This window comes from Phoenix dactylifera, chromosome 3 (genome assembly GCF_009389715.1).
Source record: "Phoenix dactylifera cultivar Barhee BC4 chromosome 3, palm_55x_up_171113_PBpolish2nd_filt_p, whole genome shotgun sequence".
Classification (NCBI taxonomy): Eukaryota; Viridiplantae; Streptophyta; class Magnoliopsida; order Arecales; family Arecaceae; genus Phoenix; species Phoenix dactylifera.
In genome coordinates this window covers 21,339,749-21,355,617 of record NC_052394.1, presented here as the reverse complement: position 1 = coordinate 21,355,617, position 15,869 = coordinate 21,339,749, and the positions used below count along the sequence as shown (strand labels likewise).

General features: G+C 50.0%; 1 protein-coding gene across 5 annotated transcripts in view; it reads left to right on the top strand.

The window, feature by feature from the left end:
• The first annotated feature begins 12,910 nt into the window (after positions 1-12,910).
• LOC103702873 (E3 SUMO-protein ligase SIZ1-like) overlaps positions 12,911-15,869 on the top strand; it is a 34,803-nt gene continuing 31,844 nt past the window's right edge. For 2 of the 5 annotated variants that reach the window (XR_603369.3, XR_003384823.2), the window contains exons 1-2: positions 12,921-13,401; positions 15,073-15,153. Coding sequence is in view for 3 of the 5 variants with exons in the window: in XM_039124969.1 (XP_038980897.1) it covers positions 13,378-13,401; positions 15,073-15,153 (105 nt within the window). In the remaining 2 variants the exon portion in view is untranslated. Of the gene's footprint in view, positions 13,402-14,649; positions 14,925-15,072; positions 15,154-15,869 lie in introns of all 5 variants that reach the window. The other 3 variants (XM_008785504.3, XM_008785503.3, XM_039124969.1) reach the window with 3 other exon arrangements.

Sequence of the window (15,869 nt, the reverse complement as noted above, 5' to 3'; positions counted from 1 at the left end):
TTAATCTGGTTAAAGTGCTCTGCTTTACATATCATTGTTGTTTCTTATTTTCAAGTATACCATTGTTGAAAAAGCTTGAAAAAATAGGTGTATTTTCATGTGCGTATTTTTTATATTGGGAGTTAAGATAGAGTGCAACATTTGCCTAAGCACCATCTTAAACAATGGTGTATTTTTATGTTGTCCTATTAGTAGGTGTATTTTCATGGAATTAATGGTTTGTGTTGGGGGAAAAACCCCAAGTCATACCGTCACGGAGGCGCTCGGCCAAAGGGCGCCGGCCAGAAAGGCGCTCGACCGAAGAGTGCCGATCAGCAGGGTGCTCGGCTAGAGAGCACCGACCAGAGAGAGCGCCAAGAAGAGGCGCCCAACCAAAATGACCAAGTAGGGATGCTCGGCCAGAAAGGCGCTCGACCGAAGAGTGCCGATCAGCAGGGTGCCCGGCTAAAGAACGCCGACCAGAGAAAGCGCTTGCCTAAAGAGCGCCGACCAAGAAACCAAAGAGCGCAAGACGCTCGCCCAAAGGGCGCCGAGCAGAAGTACTATGAAGCAACCCCGCCACAGGGCGCCCCATTGGGCGACCAGCTCGGCTCGGCACCCCTGCCGAGCCGATTGCCTTGGACCAAATGTTCAACTTCCGCCTAACCCTCTAAGCCTGAGGGACCTGACAACTCCACTACAACCTGCCGCTATCTCCAAGCCATCAAGGCATAAGATCTCCGCAGGTATTCGGCACGACCTGCCATTAATGCATGAGACCCCCTCGAGTCTCTGATGCACGCAGTCATTTAATGAACACGGCTCAAGGCGATCTCCGGATCACCGAACCATCAAAGCGTATGGCTCTCCCTGACCGCCGGTTCACTCGGTAATAAATGCACTTACCATCCACGGACCCCAGACCTACCACGGCCGGCGGTTCAACCACCCCAACAGGTCCGATCGACCGTGACAACTCCCTGGTTCCGGTCTGATTCGGCCTTATTTTCCACCACGCCATTAATGGGCCAAATCGTGCCCAATTATTACAAAACAGGACAAACCTCCTGTCACCTTCCAGGTAACAAAAATCCTCCTATAAAAGAAAACCTGGGGGGAAAAGGGAGGGGGAGGAAAAACCCAAAGCCCGAGAGAACCCTCCTAGACCGGGTGGAAAGAAGTGAACAACACAGACAATGGAGGAAACTGATCCTCTGGAACTTATCCAAATATCCTCTCTGTCTTCTACACATACTCTCTTCCTTGCTCTCTCCACAGATATGCCCCCTCTGACTTAAGCATCGGAGGGCCGGCGCCGGGGAGCCCGACCACCGGTTTTCTTGCAGGACTTACGCCCCTCAGGAGGACGCCACCTGTCGGCACGCCATCGACCACCGCTCCTGCGGCGGAGCTCCACCCTACAGGAGAACGCCAGTAGCCGGCGCACAGTCATCCACCGTTCTTGCGGCGGAGCCCCTCCTTCCCCGGCTTCGCGGCGGCCCCCGGGTCTAATTTCCAGCAACAGTTGGCGCTAGAGGAAGGGACCGAGTTCGCTGCCATGAAGCTAAGAAGCAAAGGGGCTTCCAACCCCTCTCGACGTCTTCCACCCAGTCCTGAGCATTCCGTCCGGAACTCACCACCTCCGGCCGAGTCAACCCCTCAGGTTCGGCCGGAGCAGTTTGATGCCCTGGTGCAACAAGTGCAAGCCTTGACTACCGCTGTCCAAAGCTTGCAACCCAGGGGCATCCCAACGGCACCGCCTCCTCCGGCTCCAGCTCAACCGGAGCCTCCTACAAGCGGACTTCCCCTTCGAGGTCAGGACTCCCAAGTCCAGGCCTCCCTCTGGAGAGAGCACCCAGCGAGAGGCTACGGAGACTGGCCACAGCCTTCAGAAGCTGAGTCGGTTCCAGGGCAACCTGCGCTCGAACGAACCGCTGCAGCGATCCTCCAGAATGATGAACTCGACAAGAAGGTCGAGAAGCTGGAGCGCCAAATCCAGGCACTCCATGGCAGAAAATCGGGGCGTGATGACGACTTTGAGTTTACTACGAAGTCGCCCTTCTCTCCGGAGATTGAAGATGAACCGGTTCCGCTACGGTTCAAGATGCCCCAGGTGGAGCCCTACAACGGCAAGGCTGATCCCCTTGACCACCTGAAGAGTTACCGGGTCTTAATGGCCCTACAAGGAGCCTCGGAGGCCATGATGTGCAAAGCTTTTCCGGCGACACTCCGAGGACCAGCCCGGCTTTGGTTTACCGGGCTGAAGCCGAGTACTGTCTCTTCCTTTGAGCAGCTCGGCAGACAATTTGCTGGCAACTTTGCTGCCAGCCAACCCCAGCGGCGGACATCCGACTCCCTCCTAGACATTAAACAAAAGGAGGGAGAATCCTTCAAAGAGTACTTGGACCGATTCACCGCCGCAACATGGGAGGTCCGGGAGCTTGACCAGTCCATCGCAATGTCAGCACTAAAGACTGGAGCCCGGTCCTACAGATTCCTCTTCTCGATCGAGAAGAATTTTCCTGCGGACCTCACCGAAATGTTCGCTCGGGCGCGGAAGTATACCAAGGCAGAAGAGGCCGTGGCAGTTAGGCGGGGTGGGACCGAGCAGAACCCCAAGAAAAGACGCCGCGAGGAGCACGGCCGGCCCAGAAGCCCGTCTCCGTGACGAGCTAAGAATCCGCCTCGCCCGAAGAGTCCACCCCGGTTGAGAGGACCGCCACAGCAGAGGTCACCACTCCGCCCGAGGTTCCCACTGCAGGCCCGTGCACCCGAAGGGAGGTATGAAAAGTATACTCCCCTCAATGCTCCTCGGGCTGAAATCCTCATGGAGATTGAGAGTCGGGATTGCATCCGGCTCCCACCTCCGAAGCTAGACACCAGAATCCGGCGTGATGTCCGGAAGTATTGCCGTTTTCACCGGGATCACGGCCATGATACCGAGGATTGTTATCAGCTCCGAAATGAGATTGAAGCACTCATTCGCCGAGGGGTGCTCGATCGGTTTGTGCAAGGCCGGCGAGAAGGGAAGAAGCCAGCCGAAGGAGCAGCACAGCCTGAAGGTTCAAATGCCAACAGGCCCATCGCCGGCGTCATCAACACTATCCGAGGCGGGACCTCGGCTGCGGAAGCCTCAGGGGAAGAAGCCTCCTCGAAGCGCCCGCGCACCTCTGAAGCCATCTCCTTCTCAGATGATGATCTAGAGGGAGTCGAAACTCCCCATGACGATGCCGTGGTCATCTCCATGATCATAAATAAATTTGATGTAAAACGCATCCTGGTTGATAATGGAAGCTCGGCAAATGTTTTGTATTTTGGTGCTTATTGTAAAATGGGGATGACAAAAGAACAGCTACGGAGGATGAATGCTCCGCTAGTTGGATTCACTGGGGATTCAGTCCCAGTAGAGGGCGAGATCGACCTTCTGGTCACAGCCGGGCTCGCCCCTCGTGAAAGTACCGTGGGTATGAGCTTCCTTGTAATACGCCTGCCCTCGGTTTACAACGCCATCCTCGGAAGGCCAGGACTCAACGCCCTCCGAGCAGCGGTCTCAACTCACCACCTGCTGATGCGATTCCCCACCAGCCAGGGAGTCGGTGAAGTCCGAGGGGACCAAATGGTGGCAAGGCGATGCTACCTAGCAACCCACGAGGCAAGACGACCAGCCGAGGTGCCTGCCCCAACGACTGACCAGCCCTCAACTGAAGTTATGGAGGCACGGGTCAACCCCCAGAAAGAGCGGGTAGAGCCTGGTGAGTTGTTAATTCAAGTTCCCTTACGAGAGAACTTTTCCGAGCTAACCGTGCAGGTCGGCTCTGGCCTTGGCGAACACGAGAGGAGTCGCCTCGTCAACTTCCTACGGGACAATATGGATGTCTTCGCATGGTCGCCTGCAGACATGCCGGGGATAGACCCGGAGGTCATGGTCCACCGGCTTCAGGTGAAGCCGACCTGCAAGCTCGTGCGACAAAAGAAGCGAGGCGCCGCCCCTGAACGACAACGAGCAGCGGCCGAGGAGGTCGGCAAGCTCCTTGAAGCCGGCTTCATCCGGGAGATATCCTACCCGGAATGGCTCGCCAATGTGGTCCTCGTCAAAAAAGCTAGCGGAAAGTGGCGTATGTGCGTGGACTACACCGACCTGAATAAAGCCTGCCCGAAGGACAGCTTTCCACTTCCCAGCATCGACCAGCTCGTGGACTCCACCTCGGGTCACGAGCTGCTGGCATTCATGGACGCCTTTTTCGGATATAACCAGATCCGCATGGCGCCAGAAGATGAGGAAAAGACAGCCTTCATCACCGACGGGGGAACCTACTGCTACAAAGTGATGCCGTTCGGTCTAAAAAATGCCGGGGCAACTTATCAAAGGCTGGTCAGCCGGATCTTCAAAGACCAAATAGGCCGAAACATGAAGGTCTACGTGGATGACATGCTGGTGAAAAGCAAGGCGGCGCAAGACCACATAGCCGACCTCAATGAAGCATTCTCCACACTCCGAAAGTACCAGATGAAGCTCAACCCAGCTAAATGTGCATTCGGGGTCACCTCCGGCAAATTCCTCGGCTTCATTATTACACAACGAGGAATTGAGGCCAATCCAGAGAAGATCCGAGCCCTCCAAGGGATGACGCCTCCCAGGACGGTCAAGGAGGTACAGCGGCTCACGGGCCGAGTGGCAGCCCTCGGGAGATTTATCTCCCGCTCGGCCGAGCGCTGCCTTCCATTCTTTGCAGCCCTCAAGAAGCCGAAGAACTTTTTGTGGTCGGATGAGTGCCAGCAATCTTTTGAAGAGCTCAAGCACCTGCTGGCTTCCCCTCCCCTGCTCACGAAGCCTCAATAGGGTGAGCTCCTCTACTTGTATCTAGCTGTCTCCCCTGTAGCAGTAAGCTCGGTCCTGGTCCGAGAGGAGGGAAAACTTCAGAAACCGGTGTATTACACCAGCCGGGTCTTAAGGAACGCTGAGACCCGATACTCCAAGCTTGAGAAGACCGCCTATGCTTTGGTCATCTCGGCTCGGAGGCTCCGACCCTACTTCCAAGCTCATACAGTGGCTGTGCTGACTGACCAGCCGGTCAAGCAGATCCTGCAGAGATCAGATCGTGCGGGTCGGATCACTAAATGGGCCATTGAGCTCGGGAAATTCGACATCGAGTACCGGCCCAGACCGGCGATCAAAGCACAAGCACTCGCAGACTTTATAGTCGAGTGCATCATACCGGATGAGGTCGAGCCTGAACCTGAGCCACCGCTGGAGCAGACCCCGAGTTTGACATGGACTCTACATGTCGATGGCTCTTCAAACTCGGGGGGTAGCGGAGCAGGATTTATTCTCACCAGCCCGGAGGGGGTGGTCGCCGAGCAGGCCCTGCGCCTCGAGTTTCCTGCTTCTAATAACATGGCGGAGTATGAAGCGCTCGTCGCCGGGCTTAAGCTAGCCAAAGAGCTAGGAGTGAAGGACTTGAAGGCCTTCAGTGATTCTCAGCTCGTCGTCAACCAAATTGTGGGCGACTTCGAAGCCAGAGACCCGACCATGCAGAAGTATCTCCAGAAGGTACGGGATCTCGCCTCGACCTTGGACTCTTTCCACATTCAACATATTGCCAGGTCGGAGAATCTCAGGGCCGACCAGCTATCAAAGCTGGCGTCCTCTCGCATGAGCGAGCTTTCCAAAGAGGCAGTACTGGAATATCTCCAAAAGCCCAGCACAGACGAGCCCGAGCAGACCCTCTGCACCGAGCTCGAGCCAAGCTGGATGGATGAACTCATCAGCTATCTGCAAGACGAAACCCTCCCTGCTGATGTACGAGAGGCTCGCCGAATCAAGCGCCTCGCCACCCGATACATACTATACGAGGGAAAGCTCTATCGGAGATCCTTCACCTCTCCCCTCCTCAGATGCCTTCGCCCAACGGAAGCTAATTATGCCCTGCGCGAAGTCCACAAAGGGATTTGTGGAAACCATCTGGGAGGGCGAGCATTGGCCCATAAAATTCTGCGCCAATGATATTATTGGCCGACACTCCAGAACGATGCTATGGATTTCGTCCAAAGATGCGACCGGTGCCAAAGGAACGCCAATGTTCAGCGCCGGCCCTCGGCTCCTTTGACTTCTATCAGCTCCCCTTGGCCTTTTGCCCAGTGGGAAATTGACATCCTCGGGCCATTTCCACTGGCCACCGGGCAAAGAAAGTTCCTGGTCGTCTCCATCGACTATTTCACTAAGTGGGTGGAAGCTGAGCCCCTCGCCCGGATCACTGAGCAGAAGATGCGGAATTTCGTCTGGAAGTCTATCATTTGCAGATTCGGGCTTCCCCGCATCCTTATCTCTGACAACGGTCGCCAGTTCGACAACATCCATTTCAGAGAGTTCTGCTCCGAGCTTGGCATTGACCACCGCTTCACCTCGGTCGCGCATCCTCAGACAAACGGAGAAACCGAGGTAACAAATCGTACTATTTTGCAGGGTCTCAAAACCAGGCTCGACAAATCCAAAGGACAATGGGTCGAAGACCTATACAATGTCCTGTGGGCTTACCGGACTACGTTCCGCGTCCCCACCGGCGAACTCTCTTCAACCTAACATATGGGACGGAGGCCGTCATTCCACTAGAGATTGGGCTCCCCTCTCCAAGAGTCGAGCACCACGATGCCAGCTCCAACTCTTCGCAGCTCAGAGGCAACCTCGACCTGATCGAGGAAACAAGGGAGGTCGCCCGAGTGCGTATGGCGAGGTACCAGCAAAAGACAGCTCAGTACTACAACGCCAGGGTCAAAGTCAAATCTTTCAGACTAGGGGACCTTGTCCTAAGAAGAGCTGAAACCTCCCGACCAACTGAGCGAGGGAAGCTGGCCCCGAATTGGGAAGGACCATACCGAGTCACGCGCATTCGCCGACCCGGAACTTATCAATTGGAGTCTCTAGATGGGACTCCCATTCCGCGGAGCTGGAGCTCTGAAAATCTCCGCGTGTACCACCAGTAGAACCCTAAGGGGTTCCCCATTATTCAACCATAGAATTTCATTCTATGAATTTCATTTCACAATAAACTGATGGTTTGCGAACTTATTCCGAGCTCACCAATTTTCCTGATTATCTCATGACATCAGGTTTAATCTTCTTCCCTGACCACGGTTGGGATGCCCCGATGCCTCGGGATGATGGAGTACCTGCGTGGACTCCCTGAAGATGTCCGTGTGTTCGTGGTGCGCTCTCCATCAACCAACGAGCTCGGCTCGTTCTCCTACCCTGGCCACGGTCAGGATGCCCCGAGACGTCGGGATGCCCCGGTTACCGGGAAGCTCGAGACGTCGAGATATGAGTAGCGGTCCTCTCTGACCGGACGAGCTCGGCTCGTGCTCCATCGACTATTGAGTAGCGGTCCTCTCTGACTGGACGAGCTCGGCTCGTGCTCCATCGACTATTGAGTAGCAGTCCTCTCTGACCGGACGAGCTCGGCTCGTGCTCCATCTATTGAGTAGCGGTCCTCTCTGACCGGACGAGCTCGGCTCGTGCTCCATCGACTATCGAGTAGCGGTCCTCTCTGACCGGACGAGCTCGGCTCGTGCTCCATCGACTATTGAGTAGCGGTCCTCTCTGACCGGACGAGCTCGGCTCGTGCTCCATCTATTGAGTAGCGGTCCTCTCTGACCGGACGAGCTCGGCTCGTGCTCCATCGACTATTGAGTAGCGGTCCTCTCTGACCGGACGAGCTCGGCTCGTGCTCCATCTATTGAGTAGCGGTCCTCTCTGACCGGACGAGCTCGGCTCGTGCTCCATCGACTATTGAGTAGCGGTCCTCTCTAACCGGACGAGCTCGGCTCGTGCTCCATCTATTGAGTAGCGGTCCTCTCTGACCGGACGAGCTCGGCTCGTGCTCCATCGACTATTGAGTAGCGGTCCTCTCTGACCTGACGAGCTCGGCTCGTGCTCCATCTATTGAGTAGCGGTCCTCTCTAACCGGACGAGCTCGGCTCGTGCTCCATCTACTGAGTAGCGGTCCTCTCTGACCGGACGAGCTCGGCTCGTGCTCCATCTATTGAGTAGCGGTCCTCTCTGACCGGACGAGCTCGGCTCGTGCTCCATCGACTATGAGTAGCGGTCCTCTCTGACCGGACGAGCTCGGCTCGTGCTCCATCTACTGAGTAGCGGTCCTCTCTGACCGGACGAGCTCGGCTCGTGCTCCATCGATTATTGAGTAGCGGTCCTCTCTGACCGGACGAGCTCGGCTCGTGCTCCATCGATTATTGAGTAGCGGTCCTCTCTGACCGGACGAGCTCGGCTCGTGCTCCATCGACTATTGAGTAGCGGTCCTCTCTGACCGGACGAGCTCGGCTCGTGCTCCATCGACTATTGAGTAGCGGTCCTCTCTGACCGGACGAGCTCGGCTCGTGCTCCTACTCCGACCTCGGCCGGGATGCCTCGAGACGTCGAGATGCCCCGGTTCATCGGGATGCCCCGATACGTTGGGATGTGGTCTTTATTGGCCAAACGAGCTCGGCTCGTTTTCTACCTGCTTCAGCTAACGAGCTCGGCTCGTTCTCCATCGCCGGATTTCTCTGCGGCCGTCCCCAAAGAATGGAGTCCGAGCAGAGAAGCGTCTTTAGTCGCCTCGGCGCCAGGACGCACACGGTACAAGGTACCCATTTACTTAACGTTAATGTCTCTATATCTATTCTATTTTTGGATTTCTCTGCCGACGTCCCCAAAGAATGGAGTCCGAGCAGAGAAGCGTCTTTAGTCGCCTCGGCGCCAGGACGCACACGGTACAAGGTACCCATTTATTTAATGTCTCTATATCTATTCTATTTTTGGATTTCTCTGCCGACGTCCCCAAAAAATGGAGTCCGAGCAGAGAAGCGTCTTTAGTCGCCTCGGCGCCAGGACGCACACGGTACAAGGTACCCATTTATTTAATGTTTCTACATTATCTATTCTGTTTTTGGATTTCTCTGCCGACGTCCCCAAAGAATGGAGTCCGAGCAGAGAAGCGTCTTTAGTCGCCTCGGCGCCAGGACGCACACGGTACAAGGTACCCATTTATTTAATGTCTCTATATCTATTCTATTTTTGGATTTCTCTGCCGACGTCCCCAAAGAATGAAGTCCGAGCAGAGAAGCGTCTTTAGTCGCCTCAGCGCCAGGACGCACACGGTACAAGGTACCCATTTATTTAATGTTTCTACATTATCTATTCTGTTTTTGGATTTCTCTGCCGACGTCCCCAAAGAATGGAGTCCGAGCAGAGAAGCGTCTTTAGTCGCCTCGGCGCCAGGACGCACACGGTACAAGGTACCCATTTACTTAACGTTAATGTCTCTATATCTATTCTATTTTTGGATTTCTCTGCCGACGTCCCCAAAGAATGGAGTCCGAGCAGAGAAGCGTCTTTAGTCGCCTCGGCGCCAGGATGCACACGGTACAAGGTACCCATTTATTTAATATTTCTACATTATCTATTCTGTTCTTGGATTTTTCTCTGCCGATGTCCTCAAAGAACGGACACCGAGCAGAGGAGCGTCTTCAATCGCCTCGGCGAAGGAATGCTCATGACACCAGTACATTATTATACTAAGTCCGGTGAATTCCCGTCACGAGCTGACGAGCATTCGACCCATTCGTTGGAAACGAATCTGGTCCGCCCCGGCAACGCGAGGATCGAAGTTCACTAACTTCGCAAAAATTTTAAGTCCTAGAGACCGTCTTAGGGCTCGGTCGAATTCTGGACTGAGCTCGGAAAGACTCTCCGAGCCCAAATCCTTGGTATAAGCACAAGCGTTGCTATACCACTGGTCGAAGGACCGAGCAATGGAGCTCGGCAAGCCAAGAGACAGAACGACGCATTTAATTAGGGCTAGCGCTTCGGACGCCGAAGCGCCCCATCGGATCGTGCGGCCCCATCATGAGCCCACGACGCGAGGACGCTTCGCAAAAAGCGTCCCAATAATTGAGACTTTTCGGGAAGGAAGAGACGCCGCCTATTAAAGACATCTCGAAGCGCTCGATAATTCAAAATGCGCAATAAATTAGGATTTTTGGAATTCGTAATGACCCAACTGAAGCTACTTCCCACGCTCCAGCTGGTAGCCAACTGGAACTCGGAAGTCGGGGAGTAGTGTTGGGGGAAAAACCCCAAGTCATACCGTCACGGAGGCGCTCGGCCAAAGGGCGCCGGCCAGAAAGGCGCTCGACCGAAGAGTGCCGATCAGCAGGGTGCTCGGCTAGAGAGCACCGACCAGAGAGAGCGCCAAGAAGAGGCGCCCAACCAAAATGACCAAGTAGGGATGCTCGGCCAGAAAGGTGCTCGACCGAAGAGTGCCGATCAGCAGGGTGCCCGGCTAAAGAACGCCGACGAGAGAAAGCGCTTGCCTAAAGAGCGCCGACCAGGAAACCAAAGAGCGCAAGACGCTCGCCCAAAGGGCGCCGAGCAGAAGTACTATGAAGCAACCCCGTCACAGGGCGCCCCATTGGGCGACCAGCTCGGCTCGGCACCCCTGCCGAGCCGATTGCCTTGGACCAAATGTTCAACTTCCGCCTAACCCTCTAAGCCTGAGGGACCTGACAACTCCACTACAACCTGCCGCTATCTCCAAGCCATCAAGGCATAAGATCTCCGCAGGTATTCGGCACGACCTGCCATTAATGCATGAGACCCCCTCGAGTCTCCGATGCACGCAGTCATTTAATGAACACGGCTCAAGGCGATCTCCGGATCACCGAACCATCAAAGCGTATGGCTCTCCCTGACCGCCGGTTCACTCGGTAATAAATGCAGTTACCATCCACGGACCCCAGGCCTACCACGGCCGGCGGTTCAACCACCCCAACAGGTCCGATCGACCGTGACAACTCCCTGGTTCCGGTCTGATTCGGCCTTATTTTCCACCACGCCATTAATGGGCCAAATCGTGCCCAATTATTACAAAACAGGACAAACCTCCTGTCACCTCCCAGGTAACAAAAATCCTCCTATAAAAGGAAACCTGGGGGGAAAAGGGAGGGGGAGGAAAAACCCGAAGCTCGAGAGAACCCTCCTAGACCGGGTGGAAAGAAGTGAACAACACAGACAATGGAGGAAACTGATCCTCTGGAACTTATCCAAATATCCTCTCTATCTTCTACACATACTCTCTTCCCTGCTCTCTCCACAGATCTGCCCCCTCTGACTTAAGCATCGGAGGGCCGGCGCCGGAGAGCCCGGCCACCGGTTTTCTTGCAGGACTTACGCCCCTCAGGAGGACGCCACCTGTCGGCACGCCATCGACCACCGCTCCTGCGGCGGAGCTCCACCCTACAGGAGAACGCCAGTAGCCGGCGCACAGTCATCCACCATTCCTGCGGCGGAGCCCCTCCTTCCCCGGCTTCGCGGCGGCCCCCGGGTCCAATTTCCAGCAACAGTTTGTATAGAGAAATACCATAAATTTCTAATCCTCAGTGAGGCCCCTTCTATTTTCTCAACCTTACTAGAATAAGCATTGGTAGGGTAGTTATTTGAGCTTCAGGATTTACTGATGCTAGTATTCTTATCGACTCAAGGACATTGATTCCCAGGCTTGTGCCTTCAATCTATAAGGCACAAAAGACCAAGTTTTTGAAACAATTTTTTGGCTATCCACTGGCACCTGAATTTTCTATCTTAGACACTTGCTTTAACTTGGCTGGCTATAAAGAAGTGAACATTCCAACAATTAGGTTTCAGTTTGAAGGTGTTGTGAAAGTGGATGGAGACATTAGTGGAATCCTATACTTTGTTACGCCAGATGCTTCCCTGGTCTGTCTGGCTCCTGCCCTATAGATAGGATATATTCCACCCATAGATGTCATCGAGCCTTATAAGTTAACATCATAGGAGGAGATATTGGCAACTCATGGATGTTGAGCAATTTATAGTTAAAGCAACTAAATAAGGGTAATCAATTTTCTCTCTTTTCAGTTGAAGGAGTACAAATAAGTGCTATAAATGAAGCAAAAAATAGCATTATACAATAAGAAAACATGATAGCCATTTAATTGAAATAACACCATATTCATTTAACTCCAACAGCCATTATAATAACAAGTTTTCCGAAATACTAATATAATTATTGTCACTTAAATATAAACACTATTACAAAAATAAGTAGTGCTATTAGAAATTATTGTTTGAAATTAATGAAGTGACATTAATTTCTGGTCAAAACAACATGTGATTGAAACTTGTTTTTTGGTTCATTATGAATTTCTAAATTAGGATAGCATGCAAAATATATTCTACTACATTTAGTTAGATTCAATTAGTGAGAATGGTCAAAACAAGTAGTAAACACATGTTTGATATGAAATCTAGTAATATTAATTTCAAACAGTAAGCTATTGATAAATTTCTAATAATTTTAAACAATAAACATCTGATAAATTCAATTAGAAACCTCATAAACTTCATTTGAAAGAATAGTATGAGCACTGGCATTAATTTCAAACAATAAACATCTGATAAATCTCTAAATAAATTTAAATCATAGAGGCCTAGGGTTTTGGTGCAAAGAGCCGGCTGATGGTTCCAGTGCAGGGAGCCAGTCTAGAGTTTCGATAGGCCTATCTGAGATCGGGCAAAGAGCGTGGGCTGGGAATGGAGAGGGCGAAGCAAGTTCTGAGTGGGAGGGAAGAATTTGAAAGAATGCTTGGGAGGATGCCGATGGCGCACGAGAGCTGAAAACTGAGGTGCATGGGAGCAGGAGGACGTTATCGTCCAAGGAGAAGAATGAAGCTAGGTGGGAAGGGAGGAGAGATTGGTTATTAGAGAAAGAGATAAATAGAGAAGATTTTCTAGCTTTGTATTTGAAAGCTATTTTGCCCATTTTATATAATTATTTAAATGTCTCAAGGGTATCGAGCGGAGATTGTTTTAAATTAATGGATGTAAATATAATTTGTGTAATTTATTAAAAAAAACGCGAGAGAAAGTATATATGTACTAAGAAAAGGAAAGCAGCGGAGAGAAGGGGAAACACGACACCCATGGAAAGACCTCAGCGCTAAACGACCGGCACCCTGACGCAGCTCCCACTTCTCTTCCGCCATTCCCTTTCTCTCCCCTCTCCGATGCTTTCCGTAGTGTTATATCCACCGGCTCCCACCCTTCTCCAAGAACTGGCTCTCCATTCTCTTCTTTCAGGGTTTCTTGGAGCGTTTCTTTGCTGCTTCGTCTCGCCCTAGGCCGGGCCTCCCTTCTCCCATCTTTGCGTTCTCCGATTTCGCGACGGACGGTTCGTCTGGATTCCAACTTTTCTTTCCGCCGGCCGTGATTGATCTGAATCGGTCGTGGACTCAATTGGGCGCACGTAGATTGAGACCGAGCCGCAGGAGTGGTCAATCTGTTATCTTTTCGGCTTGGTACGGCGCTGGCATTCGTGATTAAGAGCGATGGATTTGGCGGCCAGTTGCAGGGTATCTGTTTTTCATTTTCATTATTCGTCTATCGTAATTGATTTTTTTTTACAATGCTTTCTTGGAATTTTAATGGTATGCCGGATCTTCTTTTTTAAAGTTTACTTAATTGGTTGCAAGTGGACGGTTTAGTTTTGGATGGGTTGGGGTTTATCGGTTCTTGGGTTCTTTTTAGGGTTTTGATTGGAACATAACAAGAAAACTGCAGATGGTATCAGTCAGTAGTGCTATTGCCGTACCATGGTTTTTTTTATTTTAATATAATTTTTCAAGTTTAGGCAATGCAGGAGGTCCGAAGATTATACTAGATCTCCTTTGACAGGCAGATGCTTGAATTATTGCGGTCCTTTTGTTACTTTCTTTACTTTACGCCTTTCTACAGTGAGGGTTCTTTGGCTATCCATCATCAAGTTCTAAGTGTTTGATTATAGGGAGTGCTTGAAATTTGGCATATAAGGTGCATGCTCCTGGAGATTAGGTGAATAGGTGCAGGAATGAATTCTTGGTTTGATGATGAATTGTCCTTTTATTGTATTGAGAAGGTGAATACCCTTTTTTATAATTAGAAGTGGTTCAATGGATCCTGGTCCTTCACGTTCTTGATGAAGTCACCATTTACTTTTTTTTTTTGAACTAATCTATAATGTCACTTGGGCTATGCTGCTGGTTTGATGGTTGATTGCTGAAACATATCTACTTCTTGAGTTATCGTTAAATACTCATTGCAAAATGAGTTGTAGATATATGTTTCTCTTTCTAGAATAGTTGAATAAAGTTATTTGCAGCTGCATGGACTGGATTTCAAGTATAGATGTAAATAAAACAAAATCTTTGAATGTATGTTCATGCGTCTCTAGTACAGAATGTGGCGGACCCACATATTCGTCATGTTTAAGGAGTCAAAGTTACATGCAAGTATCAAAAATCTAAGCCTGTGAAATGGGAAATAGTATAGTGACTTTCTTCTTTAATTATGCTTTCTAACAAGTTTTTTTTGATTTCTGAATTATGGTTCATACTTCTTATAAAAAAGGTACTTTTGAATGAATATGAAATGAAGTAGCAGATATAATAGAACAGAGCAAATCAGGTTTGATGGCCAGAACTGTTAAATAAATTGAAATTCGATCTTTGGGTCCTAAATAGAAACTTTTAGCAAAGGAGGATTCAAAAAGTTGACTTCAATATTTGTAACAAGGTTCAATGGTTTTGTTTATAGTTACAAATGCAAATTGTTATAATTCTCAGAATCTTGACAATGTAGACAAGATTTAGACAACACATGCAACGCTTTGTTTGGCTCTCTCAGTGTCAAAACTTCACAATGATCAAGTGGCTGTTAAGGAGACAACTGCAATATGCGTCACAATTGAATATAGCAAGTCTTGTATTGAACTTTGGCTTGCATGAAGCAAGTTGGTTATTCCTACCTTGTAAATGGAATGGTGGCTCAAAGTTTGATTGTGTCTGGCTAGTTGAAGTTTCTCAAAATTGTCAATGAGCTGCTGATTTCTATGAGTCTGGTGAGATTAATATAAATAAACTTCTTCTTTATTTGATCTGCTTATGCCTGTACTTCATGTGGCGTGACATCATTTGATGAAGCAGAATCTTCAGTAAACAGTGTTTCCTTTTTCCTTTGAAATTCATAACTGCTTGCTTTTATTTCAGGATAAATTGGTATGCTTCAGAATAAAAGAGCTTAAAGATGTCCTGACTCAACTTGGTCTGGCAAAACAAGGGAAGAAGCAGGTTAGCTGGGAAAAATTTGATAAATTGATTTGCTATATATGTCGATTCTTTGATCTGCATGTCAATGTACTTTTTGTTACTCTTGTGATATAAAATGTGTACATGCAACAATTTAAATGGCTTGTCAGGATTTTGCACTTGTGAATTTTGACTTAATTGTACCTAGGATTATAGCTTATTGTGTACAGATTATACGTCTTAGCATGCCCCATAAAAATTGTGCTGTAAAATTATATCTTGTATAAATTACATATCTGTGTGCATGTGCCGGTACATGTATGTGTGTACATGTGCGGGTGCATGTATGTGTGTACATTTGCATGCTTGCACAATTTGTATGTCGGGGAAACTGATTAAGAGGTGGATGTAAACCAAGGGCAACACTAACATACACAATGAACTACACTCTAGAATAAAAAATACATATGGTCATCGCATTGCAGAAATATTTGTTAAAGAGTTGTCTATTTCTAGGCTACATTTTCTTTGACTCAGTATTACTGACAATAGCTGTGTTTTAAAAGGCGCTGCCTGATGTGGTTAGTAAAAGGGCTACATAGTGCATATGTTGTATATGGGTGGCGTAGGTTGGTACATATAATACCATTTTCTAACTCTTTAAAATGTAATACATTAAATACAATAACAACAATGATATTGATGGTAACAATTTTTTGGATGGATGGCATCTATTTTAATATCAATAATAACTAATA